General features: G+C 35.2%; 1 protein-coding gene across 1 annotated transcript; it reads left to right on the forward strand.

The window, feature by feature from the left end:
• Positions 1 to 2995: 2995 nt before the first annotated feature.
• Positions 2996 to 4088, forward strand: LOC126669800 (glycine-rich cell wall structural protein 2-like). Its single transcript, XM_050363361.2, has 2 exons — positions 2996 to 3167; positions 3262 to 4088. Exons 1-2 carry the CDS (start codon positions 3083 to 3085, stop codon positions 3837 to 3839), a joined length of 663 nt encoding a protein of 220 aa, XP_050219318.1. The 5' UTR covers positions 2996 to 3082; the 3' UTR covers positions 3840 to 4088.
• The last annotated feature ends 23507 nt before the right edge of the window (positions 4089 to 27595 follow it).

Below are 27595 nucleotides of genomic sequence, written 5' to 3' on the forward strand. Positions count from 1 at the left end.
GATAAAACTTGAGGAAAATTAGAAACTAGTTAAAACATAACAAATCTACCTAAAAGTTCTCATCAACAAAGAATCTTGACTTATTATTAGCTCCAAAGAAATTTTAACTAACTAATTTTGTGCAACTTTTTAACCAGATAAAATCATTAAAAAAACAAATCAACCAAAATCCCTAATTAGATACAAACAGAAGATAGCAACAAAATCATGTTCCTTAGAAGCTGCAATTTCACAGGAATGATTAGACCATTTTGAGAAATTCTATTATAGATAAGTCTAAAATGTTAGAGCTGAGGTTACCTGTCTATTCTTAACAATGATACACATGTCAAAACACAAATTTGTAACAAACTTAGAATCTAACTAATTACTACGCTATATAAGGTGATTTGTTGAACCTCCATCTACAAATATGCAACTTCTTCACTCCCTTATATAATCACAGAAAAAAGAACGCCTCTCGTCTATTATATTCGACATCAAAAATTATTGCATCACATGGCAAAGTGGCAATTTCTTCTCACTTTGGTTCTCATATCTTCCCTAGGTAAGAGCTAACAATGATTGGTTATATTTCATACTCTCACAGTAAAGAAAACTGAAACATACAAATTCAAGAATCAGATATTCCTAATCAGTTTGCCATTTTTCATGTTTATTGTTCAACTAAATTCAAAAATCACAAGGAAGCAGCCCTATGATCTACATTCGGCACAATCTTTGAGAGAAAATCATGGACTTGGGTACTTTTAAATCAATCTAACAAATTAATACAATAACTTGAAGAGCTAAACAGATTTTTTTACAACACAAATTGCAAAGAAAACAAAGCAGCAATTAAGTGAAGTTAACATTGAAGCCTATAACTTACCGGACTTCGAAATTCTGAGTGTGGCATTGTATCAAACAAGTGGAGTGCACTACCTATACTCCTTTGCAATCTTCAACTCCTCACATGTCTGAGTGTGGGTTTTCAAATCCAAAATCAGACAATAATGAAACTTTAACTGAAATGAAAAATCAAAATTAGACAATAATGAAACTTTAACTAAAATGAAACCAAATTTAGATAAAAGCTTTAAGTGAAATGAAACCAAACATTAAGTTATTAATACTATACTTGTGACAGGTTATAATATAGAGAACTTTGCTGTAACGTTGCTTCTTTAGTGACCTCAGGGGGTGTAATTGAGTTTAGTCGAGCTGTTAAGGTTGAACTCGACTGTCTCTAAAATACGAAACTTGAAAATCGGATGTCTAAAATTGAGTTCGACTTGGCTGGTCTCGATTATCTGTACAAGTATTTAAAAACTAAATTTTGTAGAAGGAAGGCTATTGTTGTAAGTATGTGTATATAGAGAATAAAAGCTTTAAGTGAAATGAAACCAAACATTAAGTTATTAACTAATTTTTTTTAAATGAAATGAACTTCTATAATTTTTTTATGGTCTCATCAAGTTATTTACTGATTTTAAACTTTTACTGTAATTTTGAGTTGTTTATTGTTTATTAAGACTTATAATATAGTTAAAAATGTATTTGATATGATGTAATATAAGGCAGCAGTTTAAAAGTGTTGCTAGATTCAGTCCAACTGTTGCATTTTCTTATGCTAATGCAGCAGTTACCTATATCTGTTACCTTATGTTGCAAATTCGTGATTTTTGTTAATTTCTTTGCAACAGTTTTTAACTGTAACCTTTCTGTTGCCTTATACATACTATTGCAACAGTATTGAAAGTGTTGTCTTGCATGTGTTGCTGAAAGTGACTTATGTGTTAGTGTTTTATATTAACAATAAGCAGTATGTTATCTATAAAATACAACTAAAATTAATCAAACAACTAGCTGACAAAATAATATTTCATCAAATGGTGAAGAAAATGAAGTAAATAAATTACAAAAAGTAGCAAAATGTGGAAACTATTTTTGTTACACAATTTGCCACATTATTCAATTAATTGCCCGTATAAAAAGGATAAATTGCTTTCTTTTGCAAATTTACTTTCATGGTTAATTACGGGAGAAGACTTTATGGTTTACACTAATTAGCAGGAAGAAAAGATAATGGCCGTCATCAATTTCTCTAATTTTAATAAAGCACCTATTCATTATTATCCAAATAAGACAAATTTTAAAGCCCGAGTTTTAGAATATTATAAAAATTATAAAATTTAGATCTATAAAATATAAAATTTACAGATATTAAAATTTCATTATTTAAATAAAATTTCAAGTTTGAGAACTTATAGAAATAATTTTAATTTAAAATACTACGACAATATGTATGAGAAATATTTTCTTACTTTTTACGAGGGAATCAAATGAATTTTTTTGAAAGATTTTCAATTTTTAAAATTAATAGATTTTGATCACCTTTTACCTTGTCAAACAATAAATTTTATTTCAGTTTATAAAATATATTAAATTTATAAAATTTGATCATCTAAGATCTTTCTATCTAAACGGGGCTTAAACTGTTTAGAGTGTCATTTGTAGAAAAAACTAATATGATTAAAAAACAACTTCTAGCCAATTATATTATATTGTTAGAATTATTTAATTAAATATTTTAACTTTTATTGCCCGTTTCACATTTGATGTGGCAGATAAAGTCTATGCAAGAATTTAATCACAATAACCTATCTAGAGTTAAGAGTTTGATATCATTTAAACTCTTACATATATTTTAATTTATTATTAAAACTTTAATTGCATCAAACTATAATAAATTTAAATTTCTTAAAATTAAACAATCAAAATTTTCGATAAAAATAAATGAATACATAATAATTGGTGGCATCATATGTTGTATGTGTAAGGCGCCACGTCGGATGATAAATGATATGAAAGTCAGGAATATTTTATTCGGTCTCTATATATATCATGCAAAAATAACGAGATATAATTACTTAAAATATTTTCTAATACCAATTTAATACAATTAAACTAATGCATTTAAGGTCCCTAGTTCACTCTAACTTAATCCTAATGCAAAACATCTATAAATACAGGAACCTTAAGCTCTACTTCCTCATCCACTACTCAAGCAGAGTTCGTCATAATTTGGTTTGCTAAGGAAATGGCCATCTCAAAAAGTTCCCTTCTTTTTAGCTTTAAATTAGCTATTCTTCTTCTTATTGCATTTAATGTCTCAGCTCAAACCGGTAAAGCTCTTAAGATTACAAATTCCTCAATATGATTTCATATATTAAGTTTTATTAATATACATTAATTATCTACTTTGTTCTTTTTGTGTAGAGGAACAAGTGAATACTGATAAAGGAGGCAGCTCCGGCATGGGAAGCGGAAATGAAATGAGTAACGGAGGCGGATATGGCATGGGATACGGAAATAAAGGCGGATACGGCATGGGAAGCGGATACGGAAAGGGAAATGAAGGCGGATACGGAAATAAAGGAGGTTATGGCATGGGAGGTGGATACGGAAATAAAGGCGGATACGGCATGGGAGGCGGATATGAAAAGGGAAATGAAGGCGGATACGGAAATAAAGGAGGTTATGGCATGGGAGGTGGATACGGAAATAAAGGCGGATACGGCATGGGAAGCGGATACGGAAAGGGAAATGAAGGCGGATACGGAAATAAAGGAGGTTATGGCATGGGAGGTGGATACGGAAAGGGAAATGAAGGCGGATACGGAAATAAGGGCGGGTACGGCATGGGAGGTGGATATGGAAAAGGAAATGAAGGCGGATACGGAAATAAGGGCGGATACGGCATGGGAGGTGGATATGGAAAGGGAAATGAAGGCGGATGCGGAAATAAAGGCGGATACGGCATGGGAAAGGGAGGCGATTACGGTAACGGTCAGTAATTTGAATAGACAAAACCATTTCCGGTGGAAACTTTGTAGCATGTTTTGAACCCAAATAAAAACAAAGGGAATGTATATATATGTAATGTATAGTTCAATAAGGGTTTTTAGAGGCTTACATGCCCTCCCATGTGCAAGTTTCTTATAGACGTTTGGTCACAATGATTGAGTTTGATCATTCTTGTTGTTGTACTTACGCTGGTTCCATATATTAATATTATTAATAAACTTTGCCATCTAAATAAATAATTATTGTCTTTTGTTTGTTATTCATTTTTATGCATCCATCTCTATTTAATTTTATTATTGATCTCATGTAGTATCTATTATAGATGCTTTCATATGTTTTCCCTGCAAATTCAGTTAACAATTATTAAATCCGTTGATTTTTCTGATAAATTAATGCAAATTGTAATTAAATTTTCCTAATTGTGTAACATAACATGTTTTTAATAGTATTGGTTCTCTTTGTCTTCCACTCGTTCGTGTTGAGCTGATTTATATATCATTTAATATAAACAAAAGCAATTATATATTTTTTCTAGGCTTAATTCCTTAAAAAAACTCTCATCTTACATTTTTTTATTTATTTATACCCTAACCTTGTAAGAACACCATTTGTACCCAATTTTGGGTTTTAAATTTCATCACTACCCAAAAACATTAAATTGTACTATTTTTATTTGGAAAAAAATTTATATCATATTTTTTTCTAGAAAAATTATTGCACACAACCGTTGCGCCATGTCATTCGTGCAACAAACCAATTGTGCGTTAGCCATGTGGAAAATTAAATGATAAAAAAAATAAGTAATAATTAAAAGATTCCCTATCGCAAATGCTCATTGGCTTGATGTAAAAATGACGTGGCGCAATGGTTGTATGGGATAAACACTCTTTTTTCTATTTTAAAAAAAAAATACAAACAAATCCTTCAACTTAAAAATATTCAAATAAATCCTAATAATTAATTAATTTTTTTAATTTTATAAAATAATAAAATAAATTAATTTAAAAAAAAAATCCGGAACTGACGAAGAACGGCGTCGGGAAAGAAGCGGCGACCGCTCCTTTTCCAAGTGGAGAAGGAGCTAATCCAAATTGGATAAGGAGCAGTGGCTCCTTCTCCGATAAAAAGGAGCGGCAGCGGCGGTTTCGAAAAGATTTAAAAAAATTTAAAAAAAAATATTATTTTTAATTTTTTTTTAAAAAAATGGTGTATTTTTGTACTATTAATAACATTAATATCTAATTAATATGTAGGTTAAAAATGAAGGATTGTTTTAAACTCTTTTCCAAATGAAAAAAGTACAATTTAATGTTTTTGCATAGGGATGAAACTTAAAAATCCAAAATTGGTACAAATGGTGTTTTTATAATATCGGGGTATAAACAAAAAAAGTGCAAGGTGGAGTTTTTTTAAGGAATTAAACCTTCTTTCTATAGACTATGTTTGGATCATTAGGTGCGGAATGGAATAACTATTTCCACTATGGCTATGTTTGGATCATTAGGTGCGGAATGGAATAACTATTTTCACTATGGCTATGTTTGGATCATTAGGTGCGGAATGGAATAACTATTTCCTATAAATTCTTTATTTTGATTCACGAAGTAGGTATTCTAAAAAATTGATATTTCATCATTTTGCTGGAATAAACACTCCTATTAAAAAGTAAAGAATAGCTATTTGATTTTTTATGTATTAACTATTTTATTCTATATTATTCCATTTTATGAAACAGACGTGGCCTATAAGTAAAGTTAGAATTGTGAAATTCAAAATGATTCTCATGTAAATAAATTAACTCTAACACAAACACAAAATTACAAGATCTATAACGCAATTTAGTTCACTCTAGATACATATCTGGATCCATACTTCCAAACCTTAATGAATAAAACCAAAGTAATCTTTGTATGGAAACTTTTTCTATTCGATCAATAGATAAATTATTCGCCTTTTTTCCTTCAATTTTTCTTACTTCCTTGATGATGAGAAAGCTGCTATAATTTTATATCGACGTTGTACAATTTTTTTGGACTTTCTACACAAATCCCCTGAAAGAGAATTTTCCTATTGTTTTCACTTTGATAGTGTAAATTATAAGGACATTATTTTCATTAACATCATAAAAAATTAGCTAATTTAAAATTTATAGTCATTTTACTTATTTTGTTTACTTTATATTAGTTTACTTTGAGTTTAAATTAAGTTGACATTGAGTTTACATTAAATTTACTTTAAAATTAAATTAAATTTATTTTTAATAAAATCATAGATAGTTTACTTGTAGATAACTATAAGTTTATTTGTCAATTTATAAGTTTATTTTTAATAATAAAAATTATCAATAAGTTAATTTTAAAGCTATAATCAGCTTATGAAGTATTTACTTTATAGAGTTTACTTTGAGTTAACGTTTAATTTTCACTGAATTTACATTAAGTTTACAATAAATTTATACAGACCACCGCAAAAAACACTAGATAGTTTACTTTCAATTTATTAATAGTTTAATTATTGATGGAGTCTGCCTTCTGAACCGGTGAATGAGACCTGCAAAACAGGGTAGAAGCTAACCGGACGGTGGTGGTCCGATTAACTCTCCGATACTAAAGTCAGTTTAGAGGTTTGAGCAGCGTTTTGAGTATATAAAATGTAGTTGTGATTCTAGGCATACCTCATGCTCCTTTTATAGTAGATGAATATATACCTTGTAGAGTCATAGTAGGTAAGTGAATCCTACTTTGTAGGAATCAGGCTACTATATAGATATTAATCCTGATTTGTCGTGATCTACCTTATTCAGACATGAGTCCTATTTAGGAATGCCTTCCTAAATAGTCTTGTCTTCCTAAGATAGAGCTTATCTTTCCATGTTTGGAGATTGTGTCCAAATAGAAAGATACTTCTAGGATCTACCCGATTCCGGATTAACGCGCTTTAGATGGATCTTATGGGATTCGGTCTTCGTCGGTATGTTGGCGAATCTTAAGGGATTCGGCGCCTTCTTCATATATTCAGGTCTTTATTAGGAGTCCGGTATCACCTGAGAATGGATCTCCTGTGACTCGGCTCCATTGTAACTATCATAGGATTCGGTATCCATGATTAGCCCCCCGCAAGTGAGCTGAAGTGATTGGTATTCATGCCTTAGTAGATTTTAGCTCTTTTCGAGCTGAGTCTTTGTACATTCTGGGTGAGTCGTTTCATATATTGGCGAGTTGCCTTTCTTCTCCGGTAAGATTCTCTTTATTGCCACGTGTCATTATTTAATGATCTTGTCACGACCCAAAATTATTGAGCCGCAACCGGCGCTAGGGAACGGAAGTGGTAGCTCCGGAACCCGTAGCAAGCCTAAAATCACAATTAATTTTTCGCAAATATCATATAATCATACACTTACACTAACTGTTTCAAAACCTCGCGGGCTCTAGTTACCGTACCCTGTACGAACTGGCCTCGCGGTACTATATACATCAGTTAGTGTTTCAAACATCTCACCGGCATCTGGGGCCGTGGATCATATACAACGTACGTAGCCTATCAAAAAGCATATAAACAAAGACAGCAGTTTATATATACAATCAAAAATGAACTGCTATCTAGGCTACTATACTATCGACACAGGACCACTACTGCAGCGCTCACAGAAGTCAGAAACTAACATATACAGCTGACTTTTGGACTTCAAAATTGGCTTCTAGCTAGGTCCACAAGCTAAGCACCTGAAAGACATCAAAGGTGAGGGGTCAGTATTTGGGGAAATACTGAGTGAGTTGACATTTACTAACAGTATTAATATAAAAACATAGCATCGCATCTCAAGAAAATGTTAATATAAAACATATAACCATGTATTTGATCCGTACGAAACTAATATCCTAGCATGCGACACAATTCTCAAATAATCATATATCATTCAACCCAATCGTAAGAATCAATTGCGAGTCCAACTCGCTGGTGGCCCAGCCACTCGATACGGGGACTTCCAGGCTACACCGTAGCCGAGTTCACTCTGCGTATCGGAATCATATACCCAATCGTAAGTTTCATATTCATCAACAGCTCCCAGCTGTGTCAAGTCATTTCTCAATGCAAACATACTAAACTGACTCGATACTGGTGATCACACAGCCTATTGACACCCAATAGGTAGCTAGTTTCTTCGGATCGCATACTAGTTCTTATATACAGAAATTAAATAAACGTATAACATTCAATCAATTATATATAATGCGATGCGTGTAAACAGTATATATATAAAATAGTTTTAATACATGAAAGTAAAAGTACAACTCACAGTGACCGCAATCCAAGAAATGATATGATCAATCTGATAGTATGCTCTCGCTAGTCCGCCTCTACTGACTCCACTACTCGCTGACACGTCTGATAAATCGTTAATAGTTAGACGTGATTCTCGTATTCTTGTACGTATAATACTTTTAAGTTTTATGATTTAGTTTTGTTTTACATTTATTTGCGTATTCAATATCTCTAGTCGTATAAACGACTTAGCGAACTATTTCTTATAATTGAGAATCGCTTAACGTCCTTGACGTTTTCCATTATTATATTTCATTTAAAACGTCGAGCTAATCTCGAGATTAATGATTCTCAAAGTCCGAAACCCGTCTTTTAGAGTCAAATTACTCAAAACGTCAAACATCTAGGTCAATTACAGTTTGTATACGCGTGGGGGCGAGTTGGGGTGCACGGGTGTGCGATTTGGTGGGTGCACGATCGTGCAACCAAGTACACGTTCGTGCACCTCAGGGGTACACGTTCGTGTACTAATTGTACACGTTCGTGTACCATGAGAAGTACACGTTCGTGTACTTCAGTACACGATCGTGTACCTTGTTAGGTGCACGTTCGTGTACATCAGTACACGTTCGTGCACCCGTGGTACACGGTCGTGTACCACGTGCACAGCCCCGGAAATCAGATTTTCCGGGGTTTCGCCACAATCCCGACGTGCTAAACATATCCACGCTCAATACCCATATCTCGGTTTCTTCGAAAACGCCATAATAACCTCAAAACATCAAAATTCAATCCAAAATCATACTCCTATCCAAATCAGCCAATAAATCCCATTTTTGACCTAATTCTCGAGATATTTACCTCGAAATGAAGCTTAGGATCGATAGAGGACAAGATTCTGGAGAGTTTGCCGCTTGAATCGCTTGAATCGGACGTCGGACGGAGAAACGGCGGCGAAACGAAGTTGATCGACGGAAAATGAAGCTTCTGGACTCCCACCCTCTGATACTTTCCTTCATTCAAATGGTTTCCTCTTATATTGAATGGCTAAAAGTCCGATTTAGTCCTTTCTTTCTTTCCTTGTTACAATTTATCTTTCAAACTTTTCTTTCTGACGATTTAGTCCATAGCTAAATCGTTAAACTCTTTTATTACGACTTATACGTATTATTTATATCCTATAAATAATACAAAACTCGATATTAATACTTTCCCGTCAAAATCCAAAATTTCCATTTTCGACACAAAGTGGCTAAATTACCACTTTGGTCCCTGTACTTTATTTTGGACTTTTCTCGACACTTTTCTTTTAATTCCAATTCTAACTTTAGAATTGAAATATAACCTTAATTTCTTCATAATAAATTTCCCGAAACCGACCTATTTTAAATTTATTTATCTTATCTTTTCAGAAATTCTTCTGATATCACCACTCTGGCGAATCAAAACGGGATACGTGGTCCAATTAGCTAATTAAATATTTTGGGGTATTACATTCTTCCCCCCTTATAAAAATTCGTCCTCGAATTTTCATAAATCTTGTTGGGATCTTAACTTATCCTTACAGTTTCCTTGACGTCCATTAATACGTTTTGATCACAGCTTTTCTCTTTATTTAACTCTTAGTTTTCCATGCACAACTATAACTTCATACTTGTTGCTAATCGATTGTCTATTCAACTCTTAATAGTTGCTTGCTGTTACATCGTTGAGAATTCTCTTACTGGTACCTTCGTCTCATCTGTTATCTTTTCCGAGATAGAATGGTCCTTGGACGTATTCTTGATGTCATCGTCCTTACATCATTGCCACCTAGTTGTCACTAATCATAATCTAACGTTTTCTCGTTTCATCATTTCATTCTTAGTAGCCATAGGGTTGCTACTCGTCTCCTTTATACGTGAATGGTCACGGCGTGCCAATTTCATCCTTACTGGCATACTTACTTTATTCATATTCCTATGAATACTTTCTCTTGAAATCATAGCCTGCAGTTATGATCTTTCTATCGTCTGTAGTTATCACTTTCCTTTCTTAACTGGTTCTTGTCATTTCTCACTCCTTGCTATCATTATCTGACACTTCATCCCTCATCAATCAATCCTTTTCGACTTACACCTTGTCTAACACATCTGTTGTTTCTTAACGTAGCTAAACTTGATACATCCTTCACTATCTTCCATTTCTTATTCTTTTGCTTCCTTAAGCTATCGTGAACTTCACGTCGTTTGTTGCTTGTGATCCTTCACTCGCTTACCATTGTCTTAAACGTTTCATTTCACGTTACCTTCGATTATATGGCTTGTACAGATGCCCTTGTTTGCTAGTACTACTCATATTCTTATCTTATTCACCTTCCCGTTAATTACTCTTTTGAGGTTCATTTTGAGTTTCTTATTGACTTTTCAGTCAAAGCTGTCTTTCCTTTACGTCACAATTCCTTATTTATCATAACTTCATAAGAATCTCATATGTTTCTTTAACGTTTATCTGCCTCGAGAATCTTTCTTGTTAACTAACTTTTACTTAACTTCTTTCTCATCTTTAACCTTTAATTAACTTCATCTTTAACTTTCGTCCTTAACGGATTCAGTAGATCCTTAATAACTTATTTATTCCCTTAATCGTCATTCCTTCTTACTATATAATCTACTTCCTCTTTCGACTTATACTTCTTCTTCTTATTCTCAAATAGTTTCACGACTTTATTCTCACTCTTCAAGGTCTCGTTCTGATACTGATTATGATTGTTTCTCAGTTTGTCCTTATTCTGCCTTTCATTTTCTTCTTGAAGTGTTTGCTTAGCATTTATGATATGGTTCTAATTGTCGTCTAAGCAACTTGATTTCTCTGTACTAATACCAAATCTCGTCATTATAACGTACGTTTTTTTCTCCGTTTATAACAGCTTCATTGCTGTTGTTCTATTCTGATAATCCTTCTGATGTCTCGCTAGAACTTTCTATGCTCAAATCATCTTACTAGATTTTACAACTTAACTTTCCTCTTTCTGTTAATACAACTTACAACTCTTAATGCTGATATTAGTGACTTCACTTAATATCAGTCAATTAGCATCACTTATCTTTTGATCTATCTAATTTCAAACTTTCACGTCTTACAAGATTATTTTCTTCGTCGTTTCGTATTCCTTCTCCTTCTACTTCTGTATCTTCAAACACTGATATTGGTAAGGTTATATATCCTTTTAATATCACTTGAGGTTCATCACTCATATTATCGTCTTCTCGTCCCTTATACTTTCAATTTCCTTTCTCTAGTATATTTCTCGTTCGCTACGTTACTTATTTCAACATAGGAATAATCCTTATACTCTTCATCCTTGCGTATTTGTTACGTTTCTTTCATCTAACATGACTCTCCGTCATTTCATCTTTTATTTTATCATAAGGATAATTACTATATCCTTAAATATTGCCAGCGCATTGCATTTTGACTGCGTTCGCTCTCCGGCAATAACTCCTCGTTCACATTTCACTGTAGCTCCCTTAATATTATTGCAATTATCATTAACAGGGCTTTATTCTGTTATTGGGATTTGCTTTTAAATTTTATTCTTATTTACTAAGAACATTTTATTATTCGTCGCAGAGTTTCACATCTGAGTTCACTTACTAACAAAAGATTTCAAAACATCCTTTGGCTGGCCAGCTCTTTTAAATCACTTTTCATAAATCGCTTGAAATCATTAGTACAATTGTTGCTCAGAGTGATGACATCTCTCATCACCAAGGAGTTGCTCAAAATTGCAGTTTCTTTTTCCATTACAAAGATATGATGCATGATCTAAAATTTTGAAAATCATTCTTTATGCATTTCTATCATGGTTATGCAATGTTACATGCGATGCCTGAGCACAATTGTACCTTGAAAAATCATGAAAACTTTTAAAATCTTCATAAAATCGTAAGTCTTACTCCAGATTATACGCTCTGCGACTATTAACGGCTTTCTTTATACTTATTGAGTATATTTTAAATTTTTGTACTGCTGTCATATTTTTGTATTGCTGTCATATTCTGTCATTTACAGACTGTTCGTCTGTCACATCACTTCTTTCTCCATATCTCCGATAACTCAATTAAGTTCAAAATTCTATATTGCTGTAATCATCATATCCACTTCTGCAACATTCTCTTCTATGTCAGATACAAACGCAAGTGCCGATGTTCCACATCGACTTCTTGTAAGCAATCCATTTATTTCTTCAAATACTAAAACGTAATATAGGAATTACGTTTGCGATAATTATGTGTTGTGATATTTATTGTATTATTGTTTTTGTGTGTTATGCTTATATGTTCTTTTATTAGGCGTGTGTTTAACTACAACGCTTCCTATAGGTTCTCGCTTTCCGAGGTATTATCCTAAAGGCAAAACCTATTACTGACAGTCCACTATGCAATGCAGCAATTATATAAACGCAATAATGCAAACACATAAACACAATACTTAAAGCATATAAACTGCTAATACCTGGGGGTGCCTGACGCGGAACGTTAGGTTCCCTAATAACTATGCCTGTATGACGGCCCCTAACTGTTCTACCTGAGTTTCGTCCACCTCTTTGCACGAAATAGGGGTTGGTTGTAGTTCTAGAGGACGTACTAACATAATCTGGGTGGTACTCACGTCTAAAGTAATAAGGTCGTATCGGATCACCCGACCATTCATGCTCTGTTTCAATCCTACGGGCCATTGTAGTAAGCGTGCTGAAATGTTCGTCCACGTGCTCATACAGCTCATCAAACTGAGGTCCTAAACCCCTGACATATCTACGATTAATGGTCCTATTGTCTTCGTTCAGATTAGGGACTCCCTCTGCCATCCGCAGAAAATCAGTAGAGTACGCTCCTATAGTTAACATCCCTCTAGAAAAAGAACGCATCTGCCTTCTAACCTGATTTAAAGCTATTTGCGCCTGACCGTTAGCTATGTCCGCATCTTCCCTCAGATTGCGGTATCTCCGCACACTTGACCAGAAATAGTCACCTCTGTATTCCTCAACGTCTAACTCATCTAACTCTTCTTCTTCATACTCTTCATCCTGAGGATTTTCCTCTTCTGCTTCTTCTTCTAATTCTTCTTCTGGATCCTCTTCGGGATCCTCCTCAGGGTCTTCCTCAGAATCTTCTTCAAGATCCTCTACCGGGTCTTCCTCCGGTTCCTCTTCCTCTTCTTCGCTGTATTCAATCTCCGGCGAATGTTCTCTAACTCTGTTTCTGGAAGAACTACCTATCTCTGACACAGACATAAAACCATTTTGATATATTTCTGGCGATGCTCCATGATTTGCGTGGAATCCATTCTGATGGACCCCAGATGGTTCGCCCACTTCATTATGAAACCCGTTTTGAAATATAGGAGGCGCTTCCTCCCGTTCTTCATCAGCATGCGACTGAGCTCCGTTTTGCCCAGACATGCTGAAAAGAAACAATTTCGAACGTAAGCGACCATCTGAGCCCATTTCACACGCAATTCCAAAGTCAGCTTATATAATGCTGTAAACATTTAGCATTTAATCCAACTGCACGTAATTCGCAAACAGATAATCACTTAACAATCTCAGTGCAAATAACAAATACTTAACCCTCTCAATCGATCATAATTTGCAAACATGTAACCACCTTCTATATCTTAGCACAAGCAACACATACTTAATTTCCTTAGTCGTCTGTATAAACAGATACTATTCACTTACTAACTTAATAGTCCTGGTCCGCGCGCGTAATGCCATGTACTACTAATGCACACATAACACAATTACAGACAACCACGGTCTGACTCTTGCTGCAGTAGTTCCTAGGTATACTTACTGACAAATACTCCCAGTCAAACAAGCAATCTGACAACTCTAGCAGTGGTAACTGGACCAAACTGCTCTCAAACAAACATTGAAACAAATTTGCAGTGGTAACTGGACCAAACTGCTCTGATACCAACATTGTCACGACCCAAAATTATTGAGCCGCAACCGGCGCTAGGGAACGGGAGTGGTAGCTCCGGAACCCGTAGCAAGCCTAAAATCACAATTAATTTTTCGCAAATATCATATAATCATACACTTACACTAACTGTTTCAAAACCTCGCGGGCTCTAGTTACCGTACCCTGTACGAACTGGCCTCGCGGTACTATATACATCAGTTAGTGTTTCAAACATCTCACCGGCATCTGGGGCCGTGGATCATATACAACGTACGTAGCCTATCAAAAAGCATATAAACAAAGACAGCAGTTTATATATACAATCAAAAATGAACTGCTATCTAGGCTACTATACTATCGACACAGGACCACTACTGCAGCGCTCACAGAAGTCAGAAACTAACATATACAGCTGACTTCTGGACTTCAAAATTGGCTTCTAGCTAGGTCCACAAGCTAAGCACCTGAAAGACATCAAAGGTGAGGGGTCAGTATTTGGGGAAATACTGAGTGAGTTGACATTTACTAACAGTATTAATATAAAAACATAGCATCGCATCTCAAGAAAATGTTAATATAAAACATATAACCATGTATTTGATCCGTACGAAACTAATATCCTAGCATGCGACACAATTCTCAAATAATCATATATCATTCAACCCAATCGTAAGAATCAATTGCGAGTCCAACTCGCTGGTGGCCCAGCCACTCGATACGGGGACTTCCAGGCTACACCGTAGCCGAGTTCACTCTGCGTATCGGAATCATATACCCAATCGTAAGTTTCATATTCATCAACAGCTCCCAGCTGTGTTAAGTCATTTCTCAATGCAAACATACTAAACTGACTCGATACTGGTGATCACACAGCCTATTGACACCCAATAGGTAGCTAGTTTCTTCGGATCGCATACTAGTTCTTATATACAGAAATTAAATAAACGTATAACATTCAATCAATTATATATAATGCGATGCGTGTAAACAGTATATATATAAAATAGTTTTAATACATGAAAGTAAAAGTACAACTCACAGTGACCGCAATCCAAGAAATGATATGATCAATCTGATAGTATGCTCTCGCTAGTCCGCCTCTACTGACTCCACTACTCGCTGACACGTCTGATAAATCGTTAATAGTTAGACGTGATTCTCGTATTCTTGTACGTATAATACTTTTAAGTTTTATGATTTAGTTTTGTTTTACATTTATTTGCGTATTCAATATCTCTAGTCGTATAAACGACTTAGCGAACTATTTCTTATAATTGAGAATCGCTTAACGTCCTTGACGTTTTCCATTATTATATTTCATTTAAAACGTCGAGCTAATCTCGAGATTAATGATTCTCAAAGTCCGAAACCCGTCTTTTAGAGTCAAATTACTCAAAACGTCAAACATCTAGGTCAATTACAGTTTGTATACGCGTGGGGGCGAGTTGGGGTGCACAGGTGTGCGATTTGGTGGGTGCACGATCGTGCAACCAAGTACACGTTCGTGCACCTCAGGGGTACACGTTCGTGTACTAATTGTACACGTTCGTGTACCATGAGAAGTACACGTTCGTGTACTTCAGTACACGATCGTGTACCTTGTTAGGTGCACGTTCGTGTACATCAGTACACGTTCGTGCACCCGTGGTACACGGTCGTGTACCACGTGCACAGCCCCAGAAATCAGATTTTCCGGGGTTTCGCCACAATCCCGACGTGCTAAACATATCCACGCTCAATACCCATATCTCGGTTTCTTCGAAAACGCCATAATAACCTCAAAACATCAAAATTCAATCCAAAATCATACTCCTATCCAAATCAGCCAATAAATCCCATTTTTGACCTAATTCTCGAGATATTTACCTCGAAATGAAGCTTAGGATCGATAGAGGACAAGATTCTGGAGAGTTTGCCGCTTGAATCGCTTGAATCGGACGTCGGACGGAGAAACGGCGGCGAAACGAAGTTGATCGACGGAAAATGAAGCTTCTGGACTCCCACCCTCTGATACTTTCCTTCATTCAAATGGTTTCCTCTTATATTGAATGGCTAAAAGTCCGATTTAGTCCTTTCTTTCTTTCCTTGTTACAATTTATCTTTCAAACTTTTCTTTCTGACGATTTAGTCCGTAGCTAAATCGTTAAACTCTTTTATTACGACTTATACGTATTATTTATATCCTATAAATAATACAAAACTCGATATTAATACTTTCCCGTCAAAATCCAAAATTTCCATTTTCGACACAAAGTGGCTAAATTACCACTTTGGTCCCTGTACTTTATTTTGGACTTTTCTCGACACTTTTCTTTTAATTCCAATTCTAACTTTAGAATTGAAATATAACCTTAATTTCTTCATAATAAATTTCCTGAAACCGACCTATTTTAAATTTATTTATCTTATCTTTTCAGAAATTCTTCTGATATCACCACTCTGGCGAATCAAAACGGGATACGTGGTCCAATTAGCTAATTAAATATTTTGGGGTATTACAGATTTGATAAATGTTCGTCTTTTTGAAACTCTTCGTATTTAAGCTCTTCATATTTCCATTTTCTCTTTTCACTTCTATTTCGAAATTACTCTCATTTCTTCAATTATCTTCTCCTTGTTCTTCATTTGTTTATTCTAATTTTCGCAATTTGCTTCTCCAGATTCTCAGGTATGTTTTTGCTCTTTATTGTTGTGTTTTGAAGTTTGAGGATGCTTTTCTGTTTTCCTTTTCTTCCTGCTATTGTTGTTCTGGGAAATGCTTTATTGCCCATGGTGTTCTTCGATGTGTTCTTCAATATATTCTTTGTTTGATCTTTAATTCGTATTTATGTTTGTGATTTCCTGTTCTAGGATGCCTCTTAGTCGAGTGGAAGATGCATGCGCTACCATGGCCATTACCAGATCAGGGCTTCGTAGAAGCGAAGTCTTGGATGTTTATTTTAAGTATAGTTTTCCATTTGACTATAGGGTAATATTACCTGGTGTCGATATGGCCGCTTCTGATTCTCCTGGTTCATCTTGTAGGGTGATTGTTTTTGAAGAGCAGTTCACTGCTGGTCTTAGATATCCCTTGGATCCATTTTTGGTAGAAGTATGTAGGGATTTAGGAGTTGCCTTAGGGCAACTTTATCCTGGTACGATTAAGGTGGTGCTCGCCTTTGTGGAGGCGTGTAGGCTTCGGGGCTATGTCCCTTCTCTTAATGTGTTGTATTATTTTGTAGATTAGGAAATGCGATGGTTGTTTCGTATTTGCTCTTGGTAGGAAAGGGCGGTCCCATATTTATCTTTCTTGTTTGAACAGCCCCTGGCGAAGGCGTTTCTTTATCGTTTATCATAATTTTTCTTTTCTTCATCTTTCGGATGGTTTATCTACTCATCAAGTCCGGAGCTGTCCGTCTCCTTTAAGTTTATTTGAGTCGATTCTTGCTTCTGATTTATCATTCCATAGTGTCTTTCAACGTCCTATCTTAGATGTTTTAGTTAATAGTCATCTTCGGCATCGACGGTTTCCTTTGGAGGATCCTTCTCGAGGCCTGGCGGATCTTCGTTATTCCTTTCTTCAAGGTATATTTATTGTTTTAAGTCGGTATTTCTTTTCTTTTCTTTTTGTAAGATGTCTTCTTCTTCTTCTGACGATTTCCTTTCCGGATTTAAAGTAGATTTGGATGTTCCAATGGGCAGTCCCGAAGCTCACATCGACGCGCCTATTCCGGGGGATGACGTCGAAGTTGTTGTGATTCCTGCCGAGGCAGTATTGCTTGCTGGCGATAGTGTTATTGTAATACCCCAAAATAATTAATTAGCTAATTGGAAAACGTGTCCAGTCTGGATTCGCCAGGGTGGCGTTATCATGAAGTTTTCAAATAAAAATTTAGATAAATAAATTTTAATTGGTCGGTTTCAGGAAATTATTTATGAGGAAATTAAGGTTACAGTTCAATTCTAAAGTTAGAATTGGAATTAAATGGAAAAATGTCAAGTAAAGCCTAAAATAAAGTACAGGGACCAAAGTGGTAATTTAGCCACTTTGTGTCGAAAACGGAAATTCTAGATTTTGACGGGAAAGTATTAGTATCGAGCTTCGTATTATTTATTGGATATAAATAATACGTATAAGTTATAAACTAAGAAGTTATTGATTTAGTTATGGATTAAATTGAGTAAAAGAAAAGTTTAAAGGATAAAGGATAGTAAACAAAAAGGACAAGGACTAAAATGGAACTTTAGCCAAAATATATAAGAAACGAAATTATGAATCAGAGAAGGGAGAAGAATGATCGAGAGAATTGAGGAATTATCGTCGATTACGATCGTTTCGCCGCTGTTTCTCCGTCCGACGTCCGATTCAAGCGATTCAAGCGGCGATCTCTTCGGAATTGGAAGCTCTATCATCTCCGAGCATTAAACTGAGGTAAGAAGTTGATTATTGGTGTGAAAATGATGAAATAGGTGGCTGTTTTGAAGGGTTAGGGAATTAAGCGTAAATTTGACGTTTTTGAAGTTATAATAGCGTTTTAATGAAAACCGTGATGCGGGTTTTGTATAGTTGGATGTATAACACGTCGGGATGGCTAAAAAGCCCCGGAAAACGACTTTCCGGGGGCTGTTAAGGGTGTGCGTTCGCACACATTAAGTGTGCGTTCGCACACTCCTTCAAAAATTAGGGTGTGCGTTCGCACACCTATTGTGTGCGTTCGCACACTACCCGAAACTTGCCAGATTCAAAATCCCAACGGTCAGTTTATAGATTTGCCTCTTAGGAACGCCTCTGCCAAATTTCATCTTGATCCAACGGTTCAATTGGGAGAGATCGTAGTTTTACTAAACAGTGTCAGTGTGCAAGCAGCACCTGCGCATTGTCCAGAAAACTACTTGAAACTTCATCGGAATGAAACTAAACTCTAAAGTTTGAAAGTATCATACATATAGGAATGCGAATAAGAGATATAACAAGTATCTCGACTAAGTATTAGAACACGATCAAAGTTAAAAGACGTATTTAGAATAAGATCGTGATAACCTAAGGTTACAACTTAGGATTTCGGTACTAAGTTTACGTTTATGAATTAAACGTACAGGTAATTTGGATAAGTAATGGACGTACCGACGAGCTACCAGGCCGACGAGCTGGAATAGCTACAAGATCGGACAGTGCATAGAACCTGCGTGATAGATTGGTAGCATTGCGGTATATTGGATAGCAGTCACTGTGAGTACATTTTAATTACTCGTTAATATTCATAAAGTCGCGTATTTTCATATACGGACGACTATATGAATACTTATATGTTTAATAATATGTTTGAAAAAGTACATGTATGTATGTTTTGAAAATGATTACTTTCCGTACTGTGTTATTTTAAGAATAACATAAATAGATGAAAAGAACATATATGTTTAAAATACTGGGAAAGGGGTTAAGCAATATACAAGTATCGAACCAAATATGCACGAGAAAAGTATAGTACATTCCCATATGTACTATTATTCATATGTTTACAAAGAAATATAGTACGTTCCCATACGTACTTTTAATTATAACGAATACCATACGTGCGTGTGTTATAGATGTATGATTGTAGATTGCAATGTGCATGTCATGGTCCATAAAGGATCAATACAACATAACGGAAAATATATAATTAAATAATAAACGTAAAACGAGAATTTGTACGATGGTACAACCAAATATAAGAACTAAGATACAGGGTTGATCTCGGTAGAGATATCCTGAGACCTGTATCTACCCATTCTTGATAATAGTCCTCGGGACTCATATAAAGATAAAATCAAGTATATATATATATATATCAAGAATCAATATGAAACAAGAGCAATAATTAAGATATGAGATAAGACACATCGGTTGGCGTGGCTATCGATGTCAAATGATTAAAAACACATCGGTTGGCTTGGTTATCGATGTCAGATATGTAAAACACATCGGTTGGCTTTGCTATCGATGTCAGATATGCGTAACACATCGGTTGGCTTTGCTATCGATGTCAGACAGATGAAACACATCGGTTGGCTTTGCTATCGATGTCAGAAAAATGAAGTTAGAGAAGCTTAATGAGAAGAATAAAGACAATCAAAATTTTAACAGTAAACAAACATGTTAAGTATGTACGTAATAAAAACGTACATTAAGATATAAGAATGAGGCAAGAATATCAAGTACGTCTATAACATAAACGTTTAGTTTATGACACGTACATGGCCTCTGATAGTATGAATGTATGTACGAAGTATGTTTGGAAGTAGATCATATGAAGTATGATCCAAAAAGAATATTTTCTACATAAAGAAGTTTTCAAACGTTCTTACTCTTTATGTAATATTACTTGTAATTATGTGTATTCACTCAGTTTTATACTGACCCCGTTGTTACTCCAATTTTTACAGGTTGAGTTAAGTATGATGTGGAGAACGAAGCTTCCGAAGTTTTAATTCTCGGAAGTAGTACGAGTCATGAGACTAGGTTCTCATTCTAGCAAGTCCGCAGTAGTTTAGAATAGACAGGCTCTATTTTGTAAAACGCTTAACTCTGATGTATATTTCAAACAGGGGTCGTGCGTATTTTGATATTATTGTCATATATGAAATATGATTTGATTTGCGAAAAATTTATATGTATTTTCAGGCTTGCTACGGGTTTTGGAGCTACCACTCCCATTCCCTAGCGCCGGTCGCGGCTCAATAATTTGGGTCGTGACAAAGTTGGTATCAGAGCAATGGTTTAGTATTCCTAGGTCATTGTTCTTTTGTGATTGGAGTTTAGGGAAGAGTCAGTTAGTACCTAGGTACTACTGCGGATTATAGGGATTTCTAGTGTAATACCCCAAAATAATTTAAGGTAATTAAGTCGTGCCACGTGTCGTGAATTTCGATAAATTAAGTTAAAATGGATTTAATTTAATGATATCGGGAATTTAAAGTAATAGATATTGAGTGGATTAGCGGGAATTAAGGAAATAACTTTGGAAATTAATATAAAATAAATTATAAATCCCGAGATAAGAATTATTTCGCCAAGGTCCGCGAAATATTTTATAGTACTTATGGTAAAAGTCTCGAGTCAATTGGAGACCTTTTAAAATTTAGACGCGGATGCGTATTGCGTAAATTTGCAATTTTTGAAAAGTTTAAGGGCTAAATTGTAAATAGCCAATTAAGCCAGAGAATAACGATTAAAAGATTATTGATGGAAAATAATAAATTTTAGAGTCGTATTATTTATTTGGATATAAAATAATACGTACGTAATTGAGTTAAAGTAAATAATTAATCGTTTGGTTAAAATAGAATGTTTAAAAGAGAAATGGTTTAAGTTAAAGAGATGAAGGACCAAAGTGCAAATTAGCCGATATATATATATATATAACTTCATCAGTAAGAGATGAAGTATCCAGAAGCCATCCAAAACCATTTTCATTTCTCTCGTTCGTTCTCGACGGTTCGTCGCGCGGTTTCCGTTTCTCGTCCGTTTCCGACGTTTAATAGCTCGAATTGATCGTATTTCAGAGGCGAATCACGGTAAGCTTGACGTTTTCTCGCTTAGACGGATAGATTTTGAGTTATATCGATTCAAAGTTTTAGGCCATGAAACGAATATATCGTTTTAATCGATATTAGAATTGAATTATAGTGTTTTGGAGTTAGATTATATGTTATACGTGTGTTAGGAGCGTTTTTGAATCGAAAGCACGTCGGAAAAGCGGAAATTTGATTCCGGGGCGAGGTTGTGCGGCACGCCCGCGAAGCGGGGCGTGCGCCCGCATATGACAGCGGCACGCCCGCATAGGCGGGCGATGTGCCCGCATACTATGCGGGGCGTGCGCCCGCATAGGCGGCGACGCGCCCGCATATACGGGGCGTGCGTCCGCAGCCCGCCCGAGTCGGCGACTCGCCCGCACTGTAATTTTGCCGATTGACTCGTGTTAAGAAAAATTTATTATACACGCATATCGAGACTTGAGATCAATTAGTACTCGATTAATTTATCGACTAATTTGAGACGTTAACCTAAAAAGAGGTTAAACGGGATTGATCTAAAGATTATATTTAATCCGTAAACGAGTTAGATACCGTTTATCGGAATATACGTGGGAAGCACGACGATTAATAAAATTAGTGTGTCGTGTCTCGAGTCTAGAGTCAATCTTAGAATAAGATTCTGACGTGAGTCAATTATTTTAAAATAGTTTTAGATCCGGCGAGGCAAGAGGTCGCTGGACCAGGAGCTCGAGGAGCTAGATGTTTCTGAGCACCGGAGTATTTTTGGATAAGCGGTCACTGTGAGTTTATACGATTTGCTTTTAAAGTATTTAATTAAGCAAATATTTTATATTGCTTTATGTTTGTTTTGCATGATTGCGATGCGAATTCTTTTTATGAATTGCATATGCTTGATTTGAAACCAGTATTGATCTGATGGAACGTGATACCTATTGGGCGACAATAGGACTGCGTGATCACCAGTTTTGATGTGACTCAGCTGGGAGCTGATGATGATTATGAAATTTACGATTGGGTATATGATTTTGATACGAGTGAGCACTCGGCTACGGTGTAGTCTGGAGTCCCCGTATCTAGTGGTTGGGCCACCAGCGAGTTGGACTCGCAATTGATATTTATGATTAGGTTGCTTGATTGATTATTAGTATGTTTGAGGATTAAGGTTTCATTCGGATCATGTACTTGGCTGCACGAGGTTTGAACGTTATTGCATTGTTTTACGCTTTATGTTTTATATGGATACTTATTAGTAAATGTATAAACTCACTCAGTATATCCCCATATACTGACCCCTCACAGTCTTCCTTTCAGGTAAAAACATTTTGAAGAACGGACTTCCTTTCCTTGTTTCGGAAGTCTACAATAGTGAAAGAGTATGTCAGGGACGTTTTCTTCATAGAGCTGCAGTAGTCGGTTGATGTATGTATATAATGTAAGGTTTAAATTCAAACGGTATATTTAAATGGGCAACTCTGATTTTATATAAAAGTATACGTATATAACTATTTATTAATGAAGATCGTATTTTAACCGTTTGATTTCCTTAACCAATTGCCATGAGTGGAATTGGTCTAGAATATAATTAGAGGCAGGGCAGAGCTGGACAAGAGGTGTCGCTTGGTAAGACCCTAGTCTATAATAATGATTCGCGATGATTTTCAGAAAGTAGTAAAGATGTTTTAGTATTTATAATAATAAAGTTTAAAAAACATTTTCTGAAATGTTTTATATAATATAATATATTTAATTCGCGAAAAATTTATAGAGGTTTTAGGCTTGCTACGGGTTCCGGGGCTACCACTCCCGTTCCCTAGCGTCGGTCGCGGCTTAATAATTTGGGTCATGACAATTGTGGTATCAGAGCAGTTGGTCCAGTTACCTCTGCTAATATGTGATTTCAAACAGTTGGTTCAGGATACCACTGTTTTATGTGTGAGTCTACCTAGGAACTACTGCAGCACATAGGGATTCGAGTCATGTCTTGATTAGTTTTCGTTTGATCTTAAGATTTTAACTCTTCACCTTAGATCTGAGTCTGTTAGTATGATCGATAGGATTGTTAGACGATTTACGTTTGCGAAAGTATTCTGCTTACGTAAGAATGATCGATATATATTATATGATCATTGCGAATGCTCGCGTACGAGGTGGATAGTCAACATTATACGATTCGACGACGAGGCTAGTATACTAAACATCATATGGTATTGCGATAACATCAGAGTTATGCGATATAAGCGCTAATAGATGATCGATAATGAAACGTGGATTTAGAGGAATGGAAGAATTTCCCAAGTTACAGAGTTTAAGGTTTAGAAAACTTATAAGGTGAAAGACTTGTGATTTACAAAGATTAATTGTTTTAATGATTTTGAAAGTATAATTGTGCCTAGATTCGATATAGTAATATACTATTGCCATGACATGAATAGAATTGCATCACTACATACACATTAAATGAAAAGAATAGAACTGAATTCATACATTAGTAGGACATGCATCATATGCATTTTATTCTGATGAAAGGTAAGTTATGGCAACTCTTTGGGGATGAGAGACGTCATCGCCCTAGTGCACAATTATACTAATGCTTAAAGAATTTAAATATGAATTTTATAAAAGAGTTAATTTCTTAGGATTTCAAAGATTTCGAAATGGTTGCAACCATGATTGTTTTAATGTGAGTCGACCTAGACTAGAACTCTGTAACGAAGGGGAAATGTTCGAGATCTACCTACAAGCAATTCTCGAAGGTACAAAGAACGTGTACGAGAACACGAACAAGAAGTCATGCTTTGGGAAGATACGAAGATAGTCGTAGATTTAAGACCTATTATAACATAGAAAGACACGATACGCTTGAATGATGAAGTGAAATTCATTGACTGGTGAACTAAGATGTCTTTATCTTGAACGAGGTGATTAGAACTCTATATGTTATAAGATGATAGAAGAGTGGGAAGTGATTGTTGAACATGGAAAGTGATTATTAGCTTAAACTCTAAAGGTGTAAAGGTAATATCCACGAATGGAAAATGTGAGTTTTACACTATATTGGAAGATTAACAAGTCTAGTAAAACTGAGATATCTTGTGATTGAACCGTTGGATCGGTTTAATATTGGAGTACAATATTTCTAAGAAGGTTGACTAGGAGTTGACCGTTGCGATGGTCGAACGGAGGACTAAGCGACAGCTTCATAAGATTATTCATAGGAGACTTATACGACTAGAAAGGACCAACCTAGCTAACACACTGTGAAAGTGTAATAAGTAAGAACGTAAGATATGTAGCAAATAAGAATGGAGTGACACATAGGATTAATAAAACAAAAAGGATGGATTATATATGTGGTTGCGTGACTATGTTAAGAAATTGGAAATTCGTGTAGCGAGCTGTGCGGTTGTACATTCTGACCAACAAATTAAAGGATAAAGACAGGTATACGAAGTATAAGGTCACGAGATGAGGATAAGAAGGATGAAGCGCAAAGAGTATAGTACGATAGCTATACGATGTTGATAATGACAACTTTCAAAGGAAGACATGAACGCTGCATGTGAAAGAAGGGCACATGTTTCATGACGAAGATGGTACTAGGCATATACGAATTAAGAGTTCCATATTTTAGGACTGGCGAATAGATCGAAGTAAGTAACACTTAGAATACGTAATATGTTACGAACAAAGATGCATGGACAAGGATGTTATGATAAACGAAGAAAGCAAGGAAGCGATGTATACAAGAGAGTTAAGCTATGATAGGAGTAAAAGAGAAAGAAAGCTATATAGTCAATACAGAAAAACATATCCTGAAGTTTGATACGAGAAATGACGACGAATGAGGAATGTTACGATGGATTAAGTACACGGTTATAGGAATACCTCCCATTGGATATAAATGAGCAAGTAGATGGAAAGATATATAACGAATGAGTTAAAGAAGAAGAATGAATAGTCAAGATTAGAATACCAAAAGTGAAGTCATAATTCAAGGACATTGATTAAAGTTCAAGGTATACTAGTTAAATACAAAAGAGGACATCGTATCCACAGGCGAAATGATGAGTTGACATCATGTATGCTATAGATCATTTTGGAGTATGATCAAAAGATTATTAACGACTTATAAGTATTTAGAACGAAAAGAAACGGTACGTGGAACATTAATGATTAGTATTTCAACTTTTAAGAGACATCTAGGACGAATCAAAGCGATTAAATAGACAAGTGACTAGTATGAGGAAAAGATACAAAAGTGTTACGAAGATCGAGTATAAGATTCAATACAGACTTTACTCGAAGAATCGAGAAGTTTTAAAGGAATGTAAAAATAGAAGGTTGAAATTAGTCTCACTGACATAACGAATGTCAGTGGTGGATGCATCCCATGAGTTTAAGTAAATATTGAAGCATTGGATCTTAAAGTAATCTAGAGGAAGTAACGTCTAAGATTTTTATATATAATTGGAAATGTAATAGCAAAGAGCGGAATGCGAGAACAATGACAAAGGAGTATGTGGAAGGAATTACGAAAGTTACACGAGAGATAGTACTAATGAACGAAATTAAGAGATATGAAAAGAAGTAATGGGTTGCAATAAGAACGAATCCATAAAGCTATATACGGATTCATAAACCAACGTGAAGCTAATGGTTTTAACAAAGGACGTATAATAGAAAAGAGGCAAGGTAACTATTAAAAGTAATAGAGAGATGAATAGCCAGATTAACTAATTCAGTCTAATAACTTCTTAGAACCAAAGAGCTAATGAAGAATCGAACCAGGATTATTTAAGAATCTATAAGAACAGTAATGACATGAGAGTATAACAATGTGAAGATTAGGATCAGATTAACGTTAAGTGTCATTAGATAAGGAATGTCTAATGAAAACAATAAGTTATAAGGATAAAAAGCTGTTGAAAGAATATGAAAGAATAATGATACCTCGAGAGGTAGGTCAAAGAAGCATGAAGAATGCTTGTAACTATTTACAAGGATAAGCTACAAAACTAATTTACGAATTTAGAAATTTGAAATAGAACCTCAAATGAAGAGAGAGTAATACTAACCAGAGAAGTGAATGGAATCGAAAGATCGAGAAATAAGATACGTCAGAGAAGGCAGATGCTAAATATATCAAGTGATACTAAGAGTGTATTTAACTTCAAACAAGTTTAGGAAAACGTATAAGGATAATATAACAAAGATGAACGTTCTGAAGAGGTTTTCCCTAACCCAAGTAAAACCACTTCCATAAGGACATGGATAAGGATGCAGGTATTTAAACGAGTTTTAATATACACACCATGAAGTAATTCGAGAGTAATGCGATTCGTGGTACATGACCACAAAGATTAGCAAGTCAACAGAGCGGAGAATTGATAGAAATAAGGACAAAGAATCTTTTCACTCTACGATCAACTAGAGTGAAATTATACATTATAAGACGATAAATAACCACAAGATAATGAATACAAGAGTAAGATTCATCAGAGCTAGATGTGAGATAATTACTTTGGACAAGTAATTTAAGTAATGCAAGCAAGGAATCTTGCTACATGCAAGTAGATAGTAAGCCGTTAAGAAACAACAAAACACAGAAGTTTAAAGAACATGAGAGATTATGAGGACGACAATTTGTACTATCCATAAGAGATTAAGTGCCGGAACCTGCAAGCAAAGTAATAAGAGGATAAAGAACAAGATTTTTAGTAATTCCAGTAAAAGAACGACCGCGGTACGCCAAAAATATTAGTGGTAGTCGTATTCAAACGATGTTTGGAAAAGGAGGTAAGCGTGCAATGCAGCGGATGATAATAACGTTTGAACACGACCCCGCTATCAGAAGATTTATCAAGTTATCCCGAGAAAGATGTATCTAGTCCTTCTCGAACGATTCAACTGCAAGCGGTGGAAATGACCGAAGAATTATCGTACGAAGAAAAACTAGTAAAGAGCATCGGTATGCAAGTATGAAAGTTGCGGATAAAGAAGGAACCTATGGTAATAGT

This window comes from Mercurialis annua, linkage group LG2 (genome assembly GCF_937616625.2).
Source record: "Mercurialis annua linkage group LG2, ddMerAnnu1.2, whole genome shotgun sequence".
Taxonomy (NCBI): domain Eukaryota; kingdom Viridiplantae; phylum Streptophyta; class Magnoliopsida; order Malpighiales; family Euphorbiaceae; genus Mercurialis; species Mercurialis annua.

What these genes read in the sequence shown, in the direction of transcription:
- LOC126669800 (XM_050363361.2), top strand. Translation starts at nt 3,083, where the DNA reads ATGGCCATCTCAAAAAGTTCCCTTCTTTTTAGCTTTAAATTAGCTATT. An exon ending in TAATGTCTCAGCTCAAACCG is followed by an intron (nt 3,168 to 3,261) that starts GTAAAGCTCTTA and finishes CTTTTTGTGTAG; the next exon opens with AGGAACAAGTGAATACTGAT.